Source organism: Notolepis coatsorum (assembly GCF_963971535.1).
Source record: "Notolepis coatsorum genome assembly, chromosome: 7".
NCBI lineage: Eukaryota > Metazoa > Chordata > Actinopteri > Aulopiformes > Paralepididae > Notolepis > Notolepis coatsorum.
Window position 1 is genome coordinate 149,541,273 of NC_140171.1, and position 23,416 is coordinate 149,564,688.

The 23,416-nt window shown below is 44.4% G+C and overlaps 1 protein-coding gene across 1 annotated transcript in view; it reads right to left on the reverse strand.

The window, feature by feature from the left end:
• eml6 (EMAP like 6) overlaps window positions 1-23,416 on the reverse strand; it is a gene marked incomplete at its 5' end in the record, with an annotated part of 173,585 nt that overhangs the window by 46,543 nt on the left and 103,626 nt on the right. Inside the window, 10 exons of the mRNA XM_084318522.1 lie at window positions 261-462; window positions 1,447-1,614; window positions 2,305-2,393; window positions 3,183-3,314; window positions 6,150-6,302; window positions 8,759-8,900; window positions 10,848-10,975; window positions 15,098-15,209; window positions 15,908-16,110; window positions 17,032-17,132. Coding sequence (XP_084174648.1) covers window positions 261-462; window positions 1,447-1,614; window positions 2,305-2,393; window positions 3,183-3,314; window positions 6,150-6,302; window positions 8,759-8,900; window positions 10,848-10,975; window positions 15,098-15,209; window positions 15,908-16,110; window positions 17,032-17,132 — 1,430 coding nt within the window. The remainder of the gene's footprint in view (window positions 1-260; window positions 463-1,446; window positions 1,615-2,304; window positions 2,394-3,182; window positions 3,315-6,149; window positions 6,303-8,758; window positions 8,901-10,847; window positions 10,976-15,097; window positions 15,210-15,907; window positions 16,111-17,031; window positions 17,133-23,416) is intronic.

The following is a 23,416-nucleotide window of genomic DNA, read 5'->3' on the forward strand; positions in this document are numbered from 1 at the left end:
CGTTTGTCGCCATCACATCGGTTGAAAGCTAAGATGGCCGGCGTTTGATTGACACCCTACTTGGCCTATTACGTGCTTCCAATTTCGGGTTACAAGACCAAACAGCCAATGAGTGTCAGTTTAGAAAAAGTCACCACTTCCGGTTTCGCCTCCTGGTGACCGGACCAATCACCTCTGACGGTGAAAACGATTGACCGTTTTTGTAGCCAACGAAATTCTGTAAACGACGATACATGAGGTGATCCTGTTCCAAGCGTTACCTCCGTCCTCCTCGGCGTCGTCGTCCGACTCCTCGCTGTCCACCGCCTTGCTCTCCTTGTGGCCCTGCGGCTCGCGGCTCCAGATCATCAGCGCCGTGTCGGCCCCGCCCACAGAGAGGAGCATGGCATCGTCGTTGGACCAGCGCACGCTGGTGACGTTGGCACTGTGGCCCACGTAGCGCTTGAATTTGGCAAACTGGCCCTGAAGCAGAAGGAGGAGAAGTCATGTATTACATGGGCTCTACTGTATGTCATGTATTACATGGACTCTACTGTATGTCATGTATTACATGGACTCTACTGTATGTCATGTATTACATGGACTCTACTGTTTATACTGTATGTCATGTATTACATGGACTCTACTGTATGTCATGTATTACATGGGCTCTACTGTATGTCATGTATTACATGGACTCTACTGTATGTCATGTATTACATGGACTCTACTGTATGTCATGTATTACATGGACTCTACTGTATGGCATGTATTACATGGGCTCTACTGTATGTCATGTATTACATGGACTCTACTGTGTGTCATGTATTACATGGACTCTACTGTATGTCATGTATTACATGGACTCTACTGTATGTCATGCATTACATGGACTCTACTGTATGTCATGTATTACATGGACTCTACTGTATGTCATGTATTACATGGACTCTACTGTATGTCATGCATTACATGGACTCTACTGTATGTCATGTATTACATGGACTCTACTGTATGTCATGTATTACATGGACTCTACTGTATGTCATGTATTACATGGACTCTACTGTACACACAGTACTGTATAACATGGCTCACCCTGGAAGGATAACTAAACAGTACTGTATAACATGGCTCACCCTGGAAGGATAACTAAACAGTACTGTATAACATGGCTCACCCTGGAAGGATAACTAAACAGTACTGTATAACATGGCTCACCCTGGAAGGATAACTAAACAGTACTGTATAACATGGCTCACCCTGGAAGGATAACTAAACAGTACTGTATAACATGGCTCACCCTGGAAGGATAACTAAACAGTACTGTATAACATGGCTCACCCTGGAAGGATAACTAAACAGTACTGTATAACATGGCTCACCCTGGAAGGATAACTAAACAGTACTGTATAACATGGCTCACCCTGGAAGGATAACTAAACAGTACTGTATAACATGGCTCACCCTGGAAGGATAACTGAACAGCTTGATGAAGCCAAAGTCGTCTCCGCTGGCCAGCAGTTTGCGGTCTTTGGTGAGAGAAGCAGCGTTGACGAAACTGAGCGTCGGCCAGATGCCTTCACAGGACGGGCCCAACACTGAGGTCCAGCTGGCCCAGTCCACCTTCTCAAACTGCACACGCACACACACACACACACACACACACACACACACACACACACACACACACACACACACAGACTTGATTTGATCTTTATTTATCTCGAACAACCATAAACACAAACTTGAAATAACAAAAAAGAAATAAAAACGAAATAAAAAATAAAATAAATAAAATACAAATACAAATTAAATTAAATATATCTTCCTACTATGACATGGAAGCAATTGTCAACATAGCTCAAGACAAATGGTTTTGTTCGAGAAGGGACAGAAAGAAGCAAAGCTTATCTGGTCCTGCCCCTTCCTTACAATATCATATTAATGTAATAAGTTATCTATCAATATAAAAAATAATATACCTATCCACTACAGCAAAAAATAAATAAATTATTACAAAAATACTAGTTCACGTTATTTTCAAGCTCCTCTAACTTATAATTGTCCAAGAATTCCTGTTTATATTTGCATTTAAACATTTCAATAGTACTTGCTTTTATGGCTATTCCATTGTGAAGTAGCTATTCATTTGAAAGTAAACAGTACAACACTGGTTCTCTGGTGGACATGGTGTGTCTTTACTCTTTTTCAACGTTGACGTTGGAATTGTCAAGTGTGAATATTGGAAATGTTGATTTGGAAGTTCAATTCATGATGTATATTACTAGTCATGGAAGCAACATTCATGCCGTAACCTCTGACCTCTGAGACGTTGATGGTTTGTTTTCTTCCTCTCGGAGCTTCGAAGAACAGCTGCTCCTTGGACCCCGTGTTGACTTGCAGCAGTTTCCCTGTTGAGGCAAACATCAGGTCAAAGGTCACAGTCAAACATCACAGACAACAGGTTTGAGTCAAACATCACAGACAACAGGTTTGTCGTCGGCCCCGGTCCCAGGGTTCCCACAGACATTGCTAAATGAAATTCAAGGATTTTCAAGTACTTTTCCAAGCACTCTTTTTCATTTTAAAAGGGCATTAAAAATAACCTATTTCCGACAATTAGTTACACTTTAAATAAAACAATTCAATCTCTTGATTCAGAACAATTTTATCATGGATGAACAAAACTTTCAATGCGAATGGTTGATTTGAATTTCTTTTTAAACTGTTGCAAGTGTGGTTAGTACACTTTACAAAGCTAGATGCAGACAACGCTCGCTGCAATATATTAACAAATTGTTCTAAATAAATAATAATGATAATAAATATTTAGAAGTTTGGACTAATTTTTTACAACTGAGGTAGGTAGATAAAAAAAAGAATTGGTTTGAGACTAAAATACTGAAAAAAGGTACCGTTGGGTACCGGTATCGATTCACAGGTACCGGTTCAAATGTGAACTGTACCCAACTCTAATCATGACAGCAAAGAGGGATCTGGTGAGGAGATGAAAACAAGCAACCATGCAAGGTGTCAACCTGCTCATCAGGAGAAATGAGGGGTTAAGTGTCTTGCTCAAGGACACTTCGACACACTGCACGGGAGGAGCGGGAATCGAACCGGGAACCTCTGGATAACCAGAGCCACTGTCACCCCCAATAATGTTGCATCTGAACTGTTCTAACCAATAGTAGCCTCACCACGAGTGTCCCAGTCGATGTGGGTGATGTAGCTGGTTGCTCCTTTACAGATGCCCACCCTCTTGCTGGTCAGAACATTGTAAATGTCCACAAAGGTGTCATGGGAAGCCACAGCCAGGTACTTTCCAGAATCTGTGACGGACATGAGAGGGAGAGAGAGAGAGAGAGAGAGAGAGAGAGAGAGAGAGAGAGAGAGAGAGAGAGAGAGAGAGAGAGAGAGAGAGAGAGAGAGAGAGAGAGAGAGAGAGAGAGAGAGAGAGAGAGAGAGAGAGAGAGAGAGAGAGAGAGAGAGAGCGAGAGAGACAGAGAGAGAGAGCGAGATAGAGAAACAGAGAGACAGAGAGAAACAGAGAGAGAGACAGAGAGAGAGACAGAGACAGAGAAACATAGAGAGAGACAGAGACAGAGAGAGAGACAGAGAGAGACAGAGAGAGACAGAGACAGAGAGAGACAGAGAAACAGAGAGAGAGAGACAGAGAGAGACAGAGACAGAGAGAGAGACAGAGAGAAACAGAGAGAGAGAGAGAGAGAGAGACAGAGACAGAGACAGAGAGAGACAGAGAGACACAGAGAGAGAGAGAGAGAGAGAGAGAGAGAGAGAGAGAGAGAGAGAGAGAGAGAGAGAGAGAGAGAGAGAGTGTTGGTAAACAAGACTATTTCTAATTGTAACCTATTCAATATATAGGTTGCATAATTATTTGCTCCATCACGCCTGGCGAATTTCTCTCTGACATCGAGTGAACGATGTTATACTTTGCATTATATTTTAACAGATTCCTATGCTGGGAAGTTGCTGGTGATGATAATAAAACTATCCCTGCAAAAACACGTCACAAAAAGGTAAACTTTTGTTATACATGTTAAAAGAAGGGCAGACCTTTGAGAGTACGGTCACAGATGTCTATATATATATATTGTTTATTGGCACAGTCTGAATGCAGCATTAAAGTAATTCCTGTTTGTTTCTTCATGTGATGTTCAAATTCTTTGTTTCTTTGAGGCCATGTCCACACGGATATGGATCTTAGTATTTTCTCTGTGTTTTGGCCTCCCCTCCACATGAAAACGATGGAAAACATAGTTTTAGGTCGCTGAAAACAGAGTGAGTAGAGATTTCTTTAAACTCCATGTTGCCTGTATACATGTGGATGGGTAAGAATGAGTATTTTCTCTGCAATCAGGACCATGGAGAGCTCCCTGCAGCCTGCCACCAGGTCAATCAGGACCATGGAGAGCTCCCTGCAGCCTGCCATCAGGTCAATCAGGACCATGGAGAGCTCCCTGCAGCCGGCCATCAGGTCAATCAGGACCATGGAGAGCTCCCTGCAGCCTGCCATCAGGTCAATCAGGACCATGGAGAGCTCCCTGCAGCCGGCCATCAGGTCAATCAGGACCATGGAGAGCTCCCTGCAGCCTGCCATCAGGTCAATCAGAACCATGGAGAGCTCCCTGCAGCCTGCCATCAGGTCAATCAGGACCATGGAGAGCTCCCTGCAGCCTGCCATCAGGTCAATCAGGACCATGGAGAGCTCCCTGCAGCCTGCCATCAGGTCAATCAGGACCATGGAGAGCTCCCTGCAGCCTGCCATCAGGTCAATCAGGACCATGGAGAGCTCCCTGCAGCCTGCCATCAGGTCAATCAGGACCATGGAGAGCTCCCTGCAGCCTGCCATCAGGTCAATCAGGACCATGGAGAGCTCCCTGCAGCCTGCCATCAGGTCAATCAGGACCATGGAGAGCTCCCTGCAGCCGGCCATCAGGTCAATCAGGTCTCTGTGTGGACATGGTCTCTGTGTGCACATGGTCTCTGTGTGGACATGGTCTCTGTGTGCACATGGTCTCTGTGTGGACATGGTCTCTGTGTGCACATGGTCTCTGTGTGCACATGGTCTCTGTGTGCACATGGTCTCTGTGTGGACATGGTCTCTGTGTGGACATGGTCTCTGTGTGGACATGGTCTCTGTGTGGACATGGTCTCTGTGTGCACATGGTCTCTGTGTGCACATGGTCTCTAAGTACGTGTGGACATGGTCTCTGTGTGGACATGGTCTCTAAGTACGTGTGGACATGGTCTCTGTGTGCACATGGTCTCTGTGTGGACATGGTCTCTAAGTACGTGTGGACATGGTCTCTGTGTGCACATGGTCTCTGTGTGCACATGGTCTCTAAGTACGTGTGGACATGGTCTCTGTGTGGACATGGTCTCTAAGTACGTGTGGACATGGTCTTGGTTTTTTGGTCTGATCTGTTTAACAACTGTTTATCATAGAGACTTGTGAGGTGTGTCATTGGACTCAGCAGAGAGTTCCGCTGTAGAGATGCTCTTACTATTCTATTAAGCTCAACGCTGCACTGAGAGCACCTGCCCACTGGAGGCCGCAGCTTCACACGTCACATGAGGTGCTTGTTTTAATTTACACTGCTGCCCGTCTCGGCCACGTCTCCATTGGAAAAGAGATTCCTAATATCAGTGGGTTAAATAAAGGTTAAATAAAAGAATAAATAAATAAATAGAATCTGGATGCTTCGCTGTTTTTAACTTTTGGATGGAAAGTCTCTGCACTGCTGCTACACTGACCAGTGGAACTCACTCACAGTAGAACCCAACTAAACTGTCTTACACATTACAGCTTTAAAACCCTCTGAGGTCACCAAACCCCGTAGGCGGGTTTACAATAACTCCACTCCAATACTTACAAAACAAAATGATCCCAAAATAGCTAGGTAAATGGTAAATGGTGTATTTATATATAGCAGCTTTTATCCAAAGCGCTTTACAATTTTGTTCCTCACATTCACCCATGCAAGGTGCCAACCTGCTCATCAGGAGTTAAGTGTCTTGCTCAAGGACACTTCGACACGCTGCCCGTGTGGGGAGTGGGGGATCAAGCCGGGAACCTTCTGATTACCAGACAACCGCTCTACCTCCTGAGCCACTGTTGTTAAGTGTATGTAGTGGTGGGTTACCTTGGGAGAACCTGATATCTGAGATCAGCTCTTTCCTATGATGGAAGGTCACCATGTCTTCTAAAGTGTCTGCGTTGACGACCAGGAAGCTGCCGTCGTTCAGCCCCACAGCCAACACCTGTCCATCAGGGGAGAAGGAGCAGCAGCGGCCGCCTGGAACCACACACACACACACACACACACACACACACACACACACACACACACACACACACACACACACACACACACACACACACACACACACACACACACACACACACACAATAACCATTAGTATATTATACGACTGTGAAGCTCTGTATCGCCCCCCCCCCCCCCCCCCATGCTGCTTTGACACCTGCATTTTCCCAAGGAGATTAATAAAGGATCATCTTATCTTCTCTTATCTTATCATATGCATGTTTTTTAACCCCTTGAGCTGTAAGACGTGTTTGGGGGCTTACTCAAAGCTCAAGGTCAAGGTAGCAAGCAGTAGATGCCACAAACCACTGGAGAGCCTAGTGAATCAGCCCAACGCTATGTCTCTTCTGTCAGTGAATAAGTACTAAACATTATGTTATGAATAAGTACTAAACATTATGTTATGATCATTCTTTATATTTATAATTGAAAGACGGCTACTATGGGTCATCATGAGTGTTTATATTTCAGTAGTTTAAGATGTAGGCCTACTCTGTATAATATATATAGATCTATCTATTTGTGATTTACACGCTGCTTTTTGATTTACACGCTTCTTTTTTATTTACATACTTCTGAAAAGGTTGTGCTTGTAAGTGGTATTTTGTACTCTTGTGCAGATCTCTTGTTGGAATGTGTTGTCACTTCCTGTGTTGTCACTTCCTGTTTGACTTGTATAAACTTGGGTCACTTACCCTTCATGCAAACCATTCTGAAGAAGGTGTGTTCACACCGAAATGTCATGATATGATTTCAGGCTGCCAGCACTTGACTGGTTCTCCTCCTACCTCACAGACAGACACCAATTCATCTCCCTCTCCGGCCACACCTCCTCCCCCTCCCCAGTCACACAGGGGGTCCCCCAAGGCTCAGTCCTTGGCCCCCTGCTCTTCATCTGCTACATTCTCCCCCTTGGTCACATCATCCGTAAATACCACCTCAACTTCCACTGCTACGCTGATGACACCCAAATCTACATCAGTACACAATCCCCCCACAGCCCACCCTTCAGTCACATCGAATCCTGCATTACCGAACTCCAAACCTGGATGACTCACAACTTTCTCAAATTGAACAGTGACAAGACGGAACTCCTCATTATTGGCACCAAAACCACCCTCACCAGATCCATCACACTCACCATCAATGACTCCACCATCACCCCCTCCCCCCTAGTCCGAAACCTTGGTGTCCTCCTCGACCCCACCCTCTCATTTGACCCCCACGTCCGCTCCATCGTAAAAATATCATACTTTCAACTCCGCTACATTGCTAAAATCCGTCACTGCCTCTCCCCCCCTGCTGCTGAATCCCTCATACACGCCTTCATCTCCTCCCGCCTGGACTATTGCAACTCCCTCCTCACTGGCATCACCTCCCACTCCCTCCATAAACTGCAAATGGTCCAAAACTCAGCCGCCCGCCTCCTCACTAACACCCGGTCCCGTGAACACATCACTCCTGTCCTCCACTCTCTCCACTGGCTCCCGCTCAAACACTGCATAAACTTTAAAACACTACTCCTCACCTTCAAAGCCCTCCACAGCCTGCCCCCCCCCCCCCCCCCTACCTGACTGATCTCCTTATTCCCTACCGCCCCACCCGTTCCCTCCGGTCCTCCTCCACTGCCTCCCTCACTGTCCCGACATCCAAACTCAAAAACGTTGGTGATCGGGCCTTCTCTCGCACTGCACCCCGACTCTGGAACTCCCTCCCTCAGTCCATCAGAGACTCCCCTACACTCTCCACCTTCAAAGCTCGCCTCAAAACCCACCTGTTCTCCCTTGCCTTCAACCCCCCCACCCATAACCCCCCCCCCTCCAACCTGATTGATGTCTGTCTCCTGTCTTTTTGTGCTATCATGCTGTCTTCCCTGTTCCCCCCATGGTCTCATGTTCCTTTTGTTTTTGTTTCTTTGTTGTTTCTTTGTTTTTGTTTCTTTGTTTTGTTTCTTTGTTTTGTTTCTTTGTTTTTACTTTGCTCCCGACTATTGTCAGCGACTTCGGGTCATTGAGAAGCGCTATATAAATTAAATGAATTATTATTATTATTAATAATTTGAAAAACCTGGAGTGCGTGCCTGGACATTGTTTCCCTATTTTTTGTGAATAAGTACTAAACATTATGTTGTGAAAAAGTACTAAACATTATGTTGTGAATAAGTACTAAACATTGTGTTATTATGAATAAGTACTAAACAGTATGTTGTTAATAAGTACTAAACATTATGTTATGAATACTTTTTAGTGTATAGGGGCTTGGGACAGTAAAAAAATTAATAAATAAATAAATGTCTTCATTATTATTCATGATACACATTGGAGGGACCATTTCACAACTGGGTTTCTATACTGAGTGCAGGATATTCAAAATCACATTCACACATTTGATATGATCTATCAAATAAATACAAATAAGAACTGTACCTTTTTTCAGTTTGCGCACGGCCACCATGCGATGGTTGGCTGACAGCTCCCAGATGCGGAGTGTTTTGTCGTCGCTGACGGTGGCGCAGATGGGCAGCAGAGGGTGGGCGGCCAGGCCCCACACCTCCCCCTCCATGTGTCCCTGAAGCCAAAACACACATTTGTGATACTTTGGTATAATTACAGTAAACAAATAGACCCGTTCGCTGTTTATTTACAAACATGTAAACCGTGTTCGAGCCAATCAGCAATACCAACTGAGTCACGTGACTAGGTTTCCCCCTACCTGTGTGAGCTGCTGCGCTAAAAAAGTATGACAGGGCTCTATGGAGAAACCATGACACTCCCCTGACTAAAAGTATAATGGGGCTCTATGGAGAAACCATGACACTCCCCTGACTAAAAGTATAATGGGGCTCTATGGAGAAACCATGACACTCCCCTGACTAAAAGTATAACGGGGCTCTATGGAGAAACCATGGCACTCCCCTGACTAAAAGTATAATGGGGCTCTATGGAGAAACCATGACACTCCCCTGACTAAAAGTATAATGGGGCTCTATGGAGAAACCATGACACTCCCCTGACTCAAAGTATAATGGGGCTCTATGGAGAAACCATGACACTCCCCTGACTAAAAGTATAATGGAGCTCTATGGAGAAACCATGACACTCCCCTGACTAAAAGTATAATGGAGCTCTATGGAGAAACCATGACACTCCCCTGACTAAAAGTATAATGGGGCTCTATGGAGAAACCATGACACTCCCCTGACTAAAAGTATAATGGGGCTCTATGGAGAAACCATGACACTCCCCTGACTAAAAGTATAATGGGGCTCTATGGAGAAACCATGACACTCCCCTGACTAAAAGTATAATGGGGCTCTATGGAGAAACCATGACACTCCCCTGACTAAAAGTATAATGGGGCTCTATGGAGAAACCATGACACTCTCCTGACTAAAAGTATAATGGAGCTCTATGGAGAAACCATGACACTCCCCTGACTAAAAGTATAACGGGGCTCTATGGAGAAACCATGACACTCCCCTGATTAAAAGTATAATGGGGCTCTATGGAGAAACCATGACACTCCCCTGACTAAAAGTAGTTTCAAGGGAAAACGGCTGGATGTCACTCAGCCAAATCAGCACGGCTGTGAGTCTTTCACCTTTTACACGTCTAGCTTTGGCATGGATTGATTGTTTAGATCGCTAGCATGGCTAACAAATGCATTTGTATATAGGGCGCACACTGAGTTCTGTCACTTCCTGTTGCAAGGACATTTTGCCATTTGTTCACACCCCCTGGTATGGGATTTGTTTTGATGACGAGAGGAGAGGGTGAACAGCCCTTGCTAACTGTAAACATGGAGTTATTTTTGTTGATTAAGCAGGTTTTGTGTGGAAAAGCTTCCTTTGCCGTTCACATAAAATATTAATACAAAATAGAGAATATTAATGGACTCATCCCAGTCTCATCAATTCATTCTCATCGTTCTCAAAACATATGTTTTTATATTTTTTATTTACAACGATATATTGAAATCCGTTAAACAAATAAACCTGCTATTTACACGGTTTTCATTTGTTTGAATGATTTAGACTCAGCTGTTAATTGATGTACTCTTACGTATGCATGTATTTTCCCAATACGCTGATATCTACAGAATCCTCAAGAAATGTCTGATGATAGAGGGCGGCTGGGTAGCGCAGTGGACTAAGCACTCGCCTACCACCACAGAGACGCCGCGGTACCTCCGGCTTGGTCAGTCGTCCCTACTAACACAATTGGCAGTGTTAGCGGGTGGGGTATGTGTCCTGGTCGTTATAAACTGCGACTCCTACTGGTCGGTCAGGGCACCTGTTCAGCAGGGAGGGGATCTGGGGGAGATAGCATGAACCTCCTCGCGCGTTACGTTCTCCCAGTGAAATTCCTCGCTGTCAGGTGAAAAGAAGCGGCTGGCGACTCCACATGTATCGGAGGAGGCATGTGGTAGTTCTACACCCTTTTTTCCCCCTACCTGTCACTGGACTTCATTGAATCACTCATCCGACATTATAGTCCCGTCTCTTTCCTTGCTCACCTGGACTAACAAGGTCATGGGGCCACTTTTGTCAATCTCCAAGATCTCTCCATTTTTGGTCCCGACCAGAATGTGTCCGTGTCCCAGTGTGATGGCACGGATAGACGGGTTGTCCTCCAGCAGTAGTCCTAAACGGACAATGTAATTTAGTATAGTTGCATTCCAAAATCAATTGTGGGGCTTTAAAGATCAAGATTATTTGCCTATTTTTATATTGAATAACAATTTGTATAAATGCATTTTCTTCCACCAGATTTTTCGATAAACTACTGACAATAGAGAACGCAAGGATCTATGAATATGCTAATAGGAAACAAGCACCCATTTTTTTTTTAAATACAACTTTGAATGGAGAACGTGCACCAGAATACTTATTCTCTAAGGGTATTTCTGTTTTTACTGTACATAACTCGTAAATGTTCCGTCATTGTGAGAAAGATTGTGATCTGAATCCTTCCTCATAACATCACAAGCGGGGCTCTACCCAGAAATTATTCAAGGTTTGGCAGCCATTTTTTTTTATTATTTTAATAAAAAATTCCAGACTGAGGATGTTTAGGCATATGACGGTGATTTATTAGATAGGCGTATGGCAAGTGACAACCTGTATAAGAACGATGCAATTTTCTTTATTATTATTATTATTATTTTAATTTGTCTCTGTTTGTTTACTGTATTTTTTATTTATTGTTAGTTATTGTGTGCTTATTATGTAGTCATGTAGTGTATGTATGTTTGTATGTATATAATGTTGTTGGACCATAAATTATCAAAAATCAATTAAAAACGATTTAAATTAGGGATGTGAGAACATAGGAAATCCTCCCGTGGGATTATAGAGAGCGAAGACGATGTCTCACCAGGAGCGCGGCGGTTGATGGTAGGATACAGAACGACCTGGCAATGAGTGGAAGGGAGTCGGCAATACATGTCCTCTCCCAACGAGCTAATTGCAAACACCTCTCAGGTGCGTGAAGTAAAAAGTTCGGCACGCCCCCTCGTTGGACAGCATGCAGTCCTTACCCAGCCCTCACAGTACCCCCCCCCCCCCCCCCCCCCCACCTGGCGACCAACCAGGCCCGTAGGGGTGGGGGAAAGAAATTCAGAGAGCGGGGCAGGGGACATGACGGAGCAACACACAAAACTGGAGACCATGCTAGCTGGGGAAGCTACACGTAACGTGGGGTTAGCAGAGGGACAGGGTAGCTGCCAGGGCATTACTAGCAACAGGGCCTATGCTAGCTGCAACACATACATCAGCATAGAGGCTGCGCTAGCTGCCGGAGCTAAGCTAGCAGACAGGGCTGGACTAGCAGGAGAACAAGGGATTAGCTGACAGGGCGGCTCCAGGGAAACTGACCTTGCTAGCTGAAGGGGCAGTCCTAGCGGTGGGGAACAGGGTATTAGCCGACGGCGGCTCCAGGAAAACTGACCATGCTAGCTGAAGGGGCAGTCCTAGCAGTGGGGAACAAGGGGTTAGCCTACAGGGCAGCTCCAGGAAAACTGACCATGCTAGCTGAAGGGGCAGTCCTAGCAGTGGGGAACAAGGGATTAGCCTACAGGGCGGCTCCAGGAAAACTGACCATGCTAGCTGAAGGGGCAGTCCTAGCAGTGGGGAACAAGGGGTTAGCCTACAGGGCAGCTCCAGGAAAACTGACCATGCTAGCTGAAGGGGCAGTCCTAGCAGTGGGGAACAAGGGGTTAGCCTACAGGGCAGCTCCAGGAAAACTGACCATGCTAGCTGAAGGGGCAGTCCTAGCAGTGGGGAACAAGGGATTAGCCTACAGGGCGGCTCCAGGAAAACTGACCATGCTAGCTGAAGGGGCAGTCCTAGCAGTGGGGAACAAGGGGTTAGCCTACAGGGCAGCTCCAGGAAAACTGACCATGCTAGCTGAAGGGGCAGTCCTAGCAGTGGGGAACAAGGGATTAGCCTACAGGGCGGCTCCAGGAAAACTGACCATGCTAGCTGAAGGGGCAGTCCTAGCAGTGGGGAACAGGGTAACTATCTGGGCATTGTTAGCTACAGGGCCTATGCTAGCTGTAACACATACATCAGCATAAAGGCTGCGCTAGCTGCCGGAGCTAAGCTAGCAGACAGGCTGGACTAGCATGAGAACACATGGGGTTAGCTGCAGGGGCTAAGCTAGCAGACGGCTGGACTAGCTGAGGAAGCCGGTAACTGCAGGGGCTCTCTAATACACTGTCTGTGCCGGCTGGGGTTGTCGACAGGGCCAGGTCGTAACTGTTAGGGATTGTATGCAACCCCAATTGCACAACACAGACAGGTAATCAGAGTTAGCCAAAACAAGGGCATAATTTATTCACAACAAAAAAGCGGCACTGTCCCTTTAAAGGAGAACTCAAAATACACAGGAATCTTCTAGAGTCCATGACTGAAATGAAAGTTCTGGGTCTGGTCCTGTTCAGACTCACCAAAACACTTGCTGACGGGCAACACAGCAAACGGAGTCCATGAAAAAGGAGTGAGAACATAGGCATCCTCCCGTGGAGGCATAGAGAGCGATGACGATGCCTCACACCACAGAACACTGCCAACGTGCAACTCAGCAAACGGGACCCACGGAAAAGGAGTGAGAACATAGGCATCCTCCCGTGGAGGCATAGAGAGCGATGACGATGCCTTACACCACAGAACACTGCCGACGTGCTACTCAGAAAATGGGACCCACGGAAAAGGAGTGAGATCATAGGAATCCTCTCGTGGAAACATTGAGAGCGATGACGATGTCTCACACCAGGAACGAGCCCCACGGAGAGAGAGTAGGGCAGTAGATGGCACGACGTCTCACCCAGAGACGCGGCGGTAGATGGTAGCAAAGGAAGGCACGACTTCTCCCAGTGACTTCACCTGTCTGATCTCCTCCACCAGTACACTCCATCCCGGAACCTACGATCCTCTGATCTAGGTCTCCTCTCCATCCCTCGCACCAGGTTACGGACTTTTGGGGACAGAGCCTTCAGCGTGGCGTCCCCTACCCTCTGGAACTCTCTCCCCCCCGAAATCCGCAACGCCCCAACCCTGGACACCTTCAAATCCGCTCTAAAAACACACCTCTTCACCAAGGCTTTCCCCATCAGTTAGTTTAGATTAGATTAGGTCCATTATCCCTTACCTTCCCTCATCCCCCTCTTTCCCCCCCCCCCTATTTTCCTTGCCCTATTTTTGTCCTGATTGTGAAGCGACCTTGGGTTCTATGAAAGGCGCTATATAAATTTGATCTATTATTATTATTATTATTATTATTATTATTATTATTATTATTATTATTATTATTATTATTATTATTATTATTATTATTAGTGAGAACAAAGGAAATCCTCCTGTGGGATTATAGAGAGCGAAGACGATGTCTCACCAGGAGCGCGGCGGTTGATGGTAGGATACAGAATGACCTGGCAATGAGTGGAAGGGAGTCGGCAATACTTGTACTCTCCCAACAAGCTGATTGCAAACACCTCTCAGGTGCGTGAAGTAGAAAGTTCGGCACGCCCCCTCGTTGGGCAGCATGCAGTCCTTACCTAGCCCTCACAATATCGGTATCGGTTTTCATTTATTTTACCTTTATTTACCCAGGCAAGCAAGTAAGAACGAATTCTTATTTTATTTATTGTCAAAAGTATGCATAATGTTGTGTTAATTCCACAACAAGAGATATGTAAGGGATAATGTAAGTTAGCCATGTAATAAGCGGGATAATGTATAGCTATACTCGATCATTGTCGCAAAATAATTGACCGACACAGAGTTTAAAATACCGAGCCGCCTCGGCTAACAATATACCTAATTCATTTTACATCGACTCGCAACACTGGTTCTGGCTCCGCTCGTTGCTCCGCCCTGTCATTGCTGGCAGCTTCCCCAGCAGCCGGCAGTGTCTGATTGCACTGATGTCAGTGGGCTTGATTGCGAACAGCTGCGCACAGCGGTCATTATTGTTCCACAGAGGTCCGTTATCGGGCAATATCGGACCTCTGACGCGCGCTGTTGACCAATCACAAGCAAGCATTTCGGCGAATGTGAAAACGCCATGTAATAAGTAATGTTAATTACCTGAAATTATTAAGTTAAGCATATATCGGTATCGGTTGATATCGGTATCGGAAATTAAGAGTTGGACAATATCGGTATATCGGATATCGGTAAAAAAGCCAATATCGAACATCCCTAATTTAAATATATAACATCACAAGCACACAACATTATCCAGAAGAAAACAGGGACGGCGAACCTTTGGACGACGGCGAGAGAACGGCCCTCTTGATGGCGTACGTCTTCAGGCACCTCTCAAACATGTCGTCCCACAGCTCCACCACGCCGTCCTTCCCCCCGGTCACGAAGCCCTGCAGCAGGAGCGCCACGGTTCAAGTTTCAAGTTCAAGTTTCTTTATTAGTTGTCATACAAAAATACAGAGTACTTTTATATAAAATGCTTCTTTCTGTTTTGCTCCAGAGATTGTGCTAGATAAAAATAGATAAGTATAAAATAAGTATAAAATAGAAGTTAAGTACGTATACAAAAGTGTTCAATATACATACAATATACAATGCAGAGTAGAAAAGGGATGAGGTACAACTTAGGGTAAGGTGCAATGAGGTATGAGTTGTAGTGCAAATTCTTTACCAATAAATATAAAGTGTGTTAGGTGTCTAAAGTGGGTAAAGTGGGTGCTGCAGTGAGTTGTTTGTTTAAAGTGAGTGTGTGCGTGTGGATGTGTGTGCTGTGAGTGTAGATGATGGTTTGTTACATAGTGTTATTGTCATTTAGCATTTAGCATCCTGATGGCACAGTGGAACTGAGATGGAGAACTTTACATACATTGTCCAGAGTTAACTATATTGTATATGGTTTACACTGCCTTTTTATTCTATTTTTATTTGTACTTTATTTGTACCTGTATGTCTTCTACTACCTGTACCTCCCCTCCCCCCTCCCCCATGCTGCTATGATGCCTGAATTTCCCCAAGGGGATCAATAAAGGAATATCTTATCTCATCTTATCTCATGCAGATGACACCCTGAGAGTGAGACCACCTCTACCTTGTCAAGGGAGCACATAGCAAACACTGGTCCGTCGTGGGCCTTGACGGTCTTCATCAGCGTGGTCTCTCTCCAGATGTACACGTCTCCAGTGGTGGCCCCTGAGAAGACCAGGTCCTCAGAGCGACCGTAGCACGCGGACATCATGGTCTCCTGTTTGCCAAGGTTCCCAAAGATCCCCCTTTTGAACGTGAGGCCACCACCTAGAATTTAAGACAATGCAAAAAAACAATTGGTTTCTTTACAGATACATACAATGTTTAAACATCACCTCCCTTGCCTCCCTTCATTGGCTTCCAACGCGCTACAGAATACATTTTTTTTCTTTTTTTTTTATCCACTTTTTCTCCCATTTTCTATATTTTCTCCCATCCCAATTTCGTATCATCCAATTCAACCCTCCCCTGTCACGGACGCTGTTTCTTGCCTCCCACAAGCCGGCTGCAATGTGGACTAAGTCATACACAGCACAAGTCCCCTCCGGTACTTGAGGTAACAGCAGTCGCATCTTTTCACCTGCGCAGCTCGATCTCTCAGTGGCGAGGAGTAACGCGTGGGAGGCTCACGCTGCCCCCGACACTTCCTGATTCTACTGCGCAGGCGCACCAACCGACCTGTAGGAGTCGCTGTCCACAACGCCATCAGTTTCCCACCCCCTAATACGGCCAATGTGTATTAGTATGAACGACCAGCTAAACTGAAAGCAATGTGGAGCGCTGGGCTCGAACAGGCGAGCCCAGCGTCTCCGGATTCGTGGCGAGAGCCTTGCCCACTACGCCACGTAGCCGCCCATGTGCTACAGAATACATTTTAAGGTTATCCTGTTCATTTTTAAAGCCCTTAATGGTCAGCCCCCCCCTCTACATCTCAGACCTCCTATGCCCCTATTCCAACACCAGGGGGGGGGGGGCGTGCCTTTGCTGTCGCAGCCCCTGAACTGTGGAACAGCAGCCCCACCTCCGAACCGCTTGCCCCCTCGACAGATACCTTCAAGTCTAGACTCAAAACCCACTTCTACTCATGAGCATTTCCCGATTCACACTGCCTCGTGCAAATTGATGATAAAGTATTTTTTCTAAGAGAATTTTACACAAAGGTGATTTTGAGAAAAGCAAAAGATGTACCTGTGTGTTGCCAGAACTTGATGTGCTTCAAGCCCACGGTGACCAGCTTGTCCACGCGGAACGGGTTGCTCTTCACCACAAAGATCTTGTCCTTGTGGCCCCTGGAGGACAAGAGGACCCACGGATCAGAGACAGAGTTATTGTGGCCCCTGGCTGGAGGACAAGAGGACCCACGGATCAGAGACAGAGTTATTGTGGCCCCTGGCTGGAGGACAAGAGGACCCACGGATCAGAGACAGAGTTACTGTGGCCCCTGGAGGACAAGAGGACCCACGGATCAGAGACAGAGTTATTGTGGCCCCTGGAGGACAAGAGGACCCACGGATCAGAGACAGAGTTATTGTGGCCCCTGGAGGACAAGAGGACCCACGGATCAGAGACAGAGTTATTGTGGCCCCTGGAGGACAAGAGGACCCACGGATCAGAGACAGAGTTATTGTGGCCCCTGGAGGACAAGAGGACCCACGGATCAGAGACAGAGTTATTGTGGCCCCTGGAGGACAAGAGGAGCCACGGATCAGAGACAGAGTTATTGTGGCCCCCTGGCTGGAGGACAAGAGGAGCCACGGATCAGAGACAGAGTTATTGTGGCCCCTGGAGGACAAGAGGACCCACGGATCAGAGACAGAGTTATTTAGGTTATTATTATTCAAAATGTTTCTTTAATGTATCAAACATTTATTTGACTTAACCCTGCAAGGTCCCACAATTGCAAATGTGTAACATTTGTATTTGATCAAAAAAAGGGTATAAATAATTTGTTTTCCCTGTTCTTTTTTCACCTAAACATCATCATTGGATCCTATTGTTTAGTCTTACAATGCCATTGGCCATGATATTTGCATATAAGTACCCCCCACAGAGCCCATACATTATTCATAATGTATACTGTTCTGTGGCCAAATAATAAACCATATATAAATGAACCCTTAAGTTGTTTTAGTGAAGTAAATAGACATTTGCCTTGTTATTCTGACAGTGAGTAAAAATGGCCTATAGGAAATTCTGCTACCTGATAGAACCACAGTTCTAATGTTACAACATTTCAATAAAACCTTACATTTTATTTTTTAAAACACTATATTTTCCTACTCCTACCTCTGAAAGGTTGACAAATTTTTTTTGCAAGTAGAAATATATCCGGGTCTATTTCTTAAAAGGGTTAAAAGGGATAGCTAAGGTTTTGAAGACCCCCTTCATATTTCTGTTCCACCTTGTCAATTAAATTATGAATCTTTTGTTTCTTCCCATATAAGTTTGTCTTCACTTTATGTCGTTAAAAGGCCACGATGCCGTTTTGGGAGAGACATGCAAAAGTCAAAGAAGTGGTAAACGTTCAGAACTGAACAAACAGACTGTCCTCAGAGGTTAGGTCCCCGGGACACCGTTTGAAGTAGGGATGAGTTCGAATTTTCGAATACGTAGTCTCCACATTCGATTTTCATGTCAGAGTCGAAATATATATATATTAGTGCAGTCAATAGATTAAAAATGTTTGACTAATTAATCTAAACGTTTTCTGTAATTAATCTAGATAAAAAATCACATTGTTCTACTTAAGACCGAAGCTTGTAACAGATATTTACTTGAGTAAAATCATGGAATTAATGTAAAATCAACACAAAGAAAGTATATTTAGATTCAAATACTATTTTAATAGCTTTCTTTGAATACAGTTTCTCTCCTATGAAATACAAATGTTCAACAAAACCATCAACATTGACTCAGCTAGACCGCTTTCTTATATTATATTGAAAATTGTTCACTCCATAGAATAATCTAGATAAATTGTTTTAACGCTTTAATTAATTTAAGTTAAAGCATTCATTTTTACAGCCCTAATATATATATTTTTTTATAAGTGAAGCAAACCATTCTTATTTAATACATTTTTATATTTAGAGGCAGCCTAATTTTCATAGCCTAATTGATCTAAAAGATGCACATGCTACTGTTTCTGTTTGTTTCTTAAAACCGGTTGATAGGCCAACGCAATGCTGTTTTTATTATAGGCTACGATGGTGAATGGTGTCATTTTGATTTATTGTCGGTCAGCTGAGCCGATCAGTGTTCTGAAGGATTATCTGAAGTGCCTATTTATGTACAATACCCTTTGATTTTAATGATCCATTACATTTTCGAATATTCGGTCTTAAGAACAGTAGTCATGCACATCCCTAGTTTGAAGCTAGAAAGCTACTGATAGATATGAATGTGTCTCGAATCCCTGAACAGCCATTGGCTGCTGAACAGCAGTCTCCCTACCAGCCAGCCAATCATATACAATGAGTAGTGCAGACATCAAGCCCCCAAGGGTATATAATGCCACAGATTACCGACCTTCTTCAGAGTATTTCGTCCTGTATATATCTCACGTGATCCATGAGGGTTTTGAAGTTTGTTTTCACTTTAACTAGAGCTCATTAAGCCAAATAGCATTTTAGAAATTTGAGGATTAAAAAAAAAATGTTATCAAAAAATTTGAACACGTTTTTTTTTTTTGAAGATAGGCGGTCCCACATGGGCCAAAATAAAATAAAAATAGAATAAGGCCCTCCCTCCCTCCCTCCATTCCCCCCACCCCTATACCAGACAGAATCATTCTAAGATACCTTAAAGCATTCATTAATCAGCGTTTTTTTCTTCTTTTTAGCTTTTAAATCACCAGACATCAGTGACATATGTCATATGCATCTGTTGCATTCTGTATATAGAGAAAAAGAAAAGTAAGAACATAAAATAATAGAATAATAAGCTGAGAGACCAGGAAGACCAGTCAGATCATTATCCGCTTCCATACCCTCAAAGAAAGTTAGGAAAGGATCCCAGATATTGTGGAATTTTTCAGTACAACCTCTGACAGTATACCTGATCTTCTCCAGTTTGATATGATGCATGACCTCTCTCATCCAGTGGCCGTACACAGGTGGACCTGGGTCTTTCCATTTGAACAGTATTAGCCTTCTGGCCAATAGTGAGCAGAAGGCCAGCATTCTAGATTCCCACCATCTAAAGTGGATGTCCGTTGGGGCCACTCCGAATATTGCAATATATGGAGATGGCTCTACTACCTTTCCAAATATCTTAGAGAAGGTGTCAAAGATGGCCTGCGAATAGGTGTGCAACTTTGGGCACGTCCAGAACATGTGGGGCAGAGTGGCTGGAGTCTGTCTGCAGCGGTCACATAGAGGGTCTATGTCGGGATATATTTTAGAGAGCCTGTCTTTAGACCAATGCAGTCGGTGTACAATTTTAAACTGAATAACAGCATGTTTAAGGCATATGGAGGACGAGAAAATCCCCTGTATTATTTTGTCCCATGTGTCCTCTGTGATTGGCTCATGTAAGTCTGTCTCCCATCTGCCCCTAAGGAGATCCAGAGGTGTCAAGTTACTTCTATTAAGTAATTCGTAGATTCTGCTTATAGCTTGTTTCTGGATCAATTTACAGTTCAGGATTGAGTATAAGAGAGAGGCAGGAGTTACAAAGCTCCGGAGTTGCAAATATCTATAGAAGTGTGACCTAGGGATTTTGTATTTATGTACCAGCTGTTCAAAGGAGGCAACGTTGTCGTCTATATAGAGGTCAGACACTGCAATCACCCCACTTCCAACCCAACTGTCGAAGGCCTTATCCATCATTGAGGGGATAAACATGTGGTTTCTTGTGATTGGTGCAGCAAATGATAGATCCTTAAGGGAGAAGGTTCTTCTAAATTGGTTCCATACTTTTATCGAGTGAATGACAACTGGGTTAGAGGTAAATCTAGACATGGGCTGTGTGAACGGGAGTTTAGCGCATAGCAAGGCAGACAGGGAGGTGGATTTAACCGACGCCCTCTCCAGTACTGTCCACCAGGGGGCTGTGTCCTCGCCCTTTACCCAGCATAATAATGATCTTATATTCGCTGCCCAGTAGTAGTACATAAAGTTGGGAAGCGCCATCCCACCCATTACGCGGGGTCTCTGCAGCATAGTTCTTTTTATCCTGGCGGTTTTTTGTTCCAGATAAAGGAAGATATCTGGTTATTTATCTTGGAGAAGAATGTCTTAGTCAGAAAGACTGGGAGACTCTGGAATACATATAGAAACGTTGGCAATACGTTCATCTTTATTGTATTGATTCTCCCACCCAAAGAGAGTGACAGGGGGTCCCAACGTTCAATATCTTTTGTCAGATTAGATAATAAAGGTTGATAATTAGCCATATATAGGTCTTTATGTTCATGCGTGATCCATATCCCGAGATACTTGAACTTTTTAGGGCTGATTTTAAATGGAAATGAGCTCAGAGGTGTCCGACCCGTTACGGTTCCGACAGGCATCAGTTAGCTTTTTTGAATGTTGATTTTGTAGCCGGATATTTTGCCGAAGTCTGCAAGTAGGGACATTAACTGAGGGAGACTCGTTTGGGGTTGTGATATATACAACAACATGTCATCTGCGTAAAGCGAGACTTTATGCTCCGAGCCCGCACGCATGATCCCTTTGATATCGGTGTTCTGTCTCAGAGCCAGCGCAAGGGGCTCCAGCCAGCGCAAAAAGGAGTAGAGATAAGGGACATCCCTGTCTCGTACCCCTATGGAGTTCAAAGTAGGTGGATAGATTGTTGTTGGTGCGAACGGCAGCCATCAGAGATGTATATAGAATTTTTATCCAAGCTATGAGTTTAGGGCCAAATCCAAACCTCTCCAGTGCGTGAAAAAGATAGCCCCACTCCACCCGGTCGAACGCTTTTTCAGCATCAAGGGAGAGGACCACCTCAGGTGTTCCGGGTGGAGAGGGGCTATAAAGGATATTTAGGAGTCGTCTGATGTTAACCCTTGTGCTGTCCTAACGATGAGGGAGCTCACTGGGCTTAGGGAGAGGAAAAGATACATCATGTTTAAAGCCATATAATTTTAACTGTTTACTATTTTTAAAACATTTTTTTACCCATGTTTAACATTCATAGCCTATTCTCAAGATATCTGTAAAAAATTACACATATTTTCGAATTTTAACCACTTAAATTAGTGTTTGTTTGATACCACGTCAGTTTTTATTGAAAAAAAATGTTTTTTCATCGAAAAAGACGGATACATGTTTGTTTTGACCATATTTCTAATATTTATTTTTGATAAATACCAATTAGAAATATCTCAACGAATTACCTCTGAATATGAATAAAAAAAAATATTAAAGATTCGCTCACTAGTTCGACCAGAAACGGAGTTGAGGCGAAACTTTACCAAGTGGTACACTGCGAGTGCGGTTCAAAAGAAACGGATGAATGTTTGTTTTGACCATATTTCTAATATTTATTTTTGATAAATACCAATTAGAAATATCTCGACGAATTACCCCTGAATACGAATCAAAAAAAATATTAAAGATTCGCTCATTAGTTCGACCAGAAACGGCGTTGAGGCGAACGTTACGAAGCGCTCAGCGGTTCGAAATGTTGTTTGACCATATTTCTAATATTTATTTTTGATAAATACCAATTAGAAATATCTCGACGAATTACCTCTGAATATGAATCAAAAAAAATATTAAAGATTCGCTCACTAGTTCGACCAGAAACGGAGTTGAGGCGAAACTTTACCAAGTGGTACACTGACCTGCATTATCCTCCGGGCGCTTCGATGTACTGCCCCGGCCGAAATATTCGGCTCGGCTCGCTGGTGAAACAAGGACCAGAGGTGATCCGCGCAGTACACTTCCTCGTTGGCGCGTGCCGGCTAAGGGGGTCTTGTTTTTCGGCGTGTGGCGCGCTTGCGGACTGCGCGGTCGGGTTCGCCTCTGGTTCTGTCTTGAAAATCCACTCGCCCCCCCCCCCCCCCCCCACCACAAAACCTGTGTGCCGAGTTTCAATCACTATCAGCCCGCCACAGCCTATCTCACCTCCCCTGACTTGTGGCAAAGTTATCTGTGGAGCAATGACGCCACCATGAGTTTTACATCGGTAACAGCACATCCCAGCAATTGCAGGGTCCTTATCTCGTGGAATATTCAAAGGATGGCAAGATATAGAGAGAATTGAACGAATAAGAGCAGATTTAAAAATGCTTAAAAATGCCGTTTTAACGTTGGAGTGGATGGGAGTAGAAAAAGTAACTAGGGGTGAAGAAGGCACTAAATCTGTCTCTACTATTTCTAGAGTGTTTCATGTTATAAGCTTTTCACACAATGAACATATATGTAAAATTAAGATATTTACCCAATTTCATGAAATAATAATAAACACAGACACCGCTGTGCTCACACACACACTCAAAATATTTCAAAAAAGTAGAAAAAGCGACTAGGGGTGCACAAAGAGTACCGGTTCTTGATAAAGCCTGATTGATCCGGTGAGATAATGGAGGGGAGAACCCCCTCCAGGCGGCGAGCCAGTACTTTAG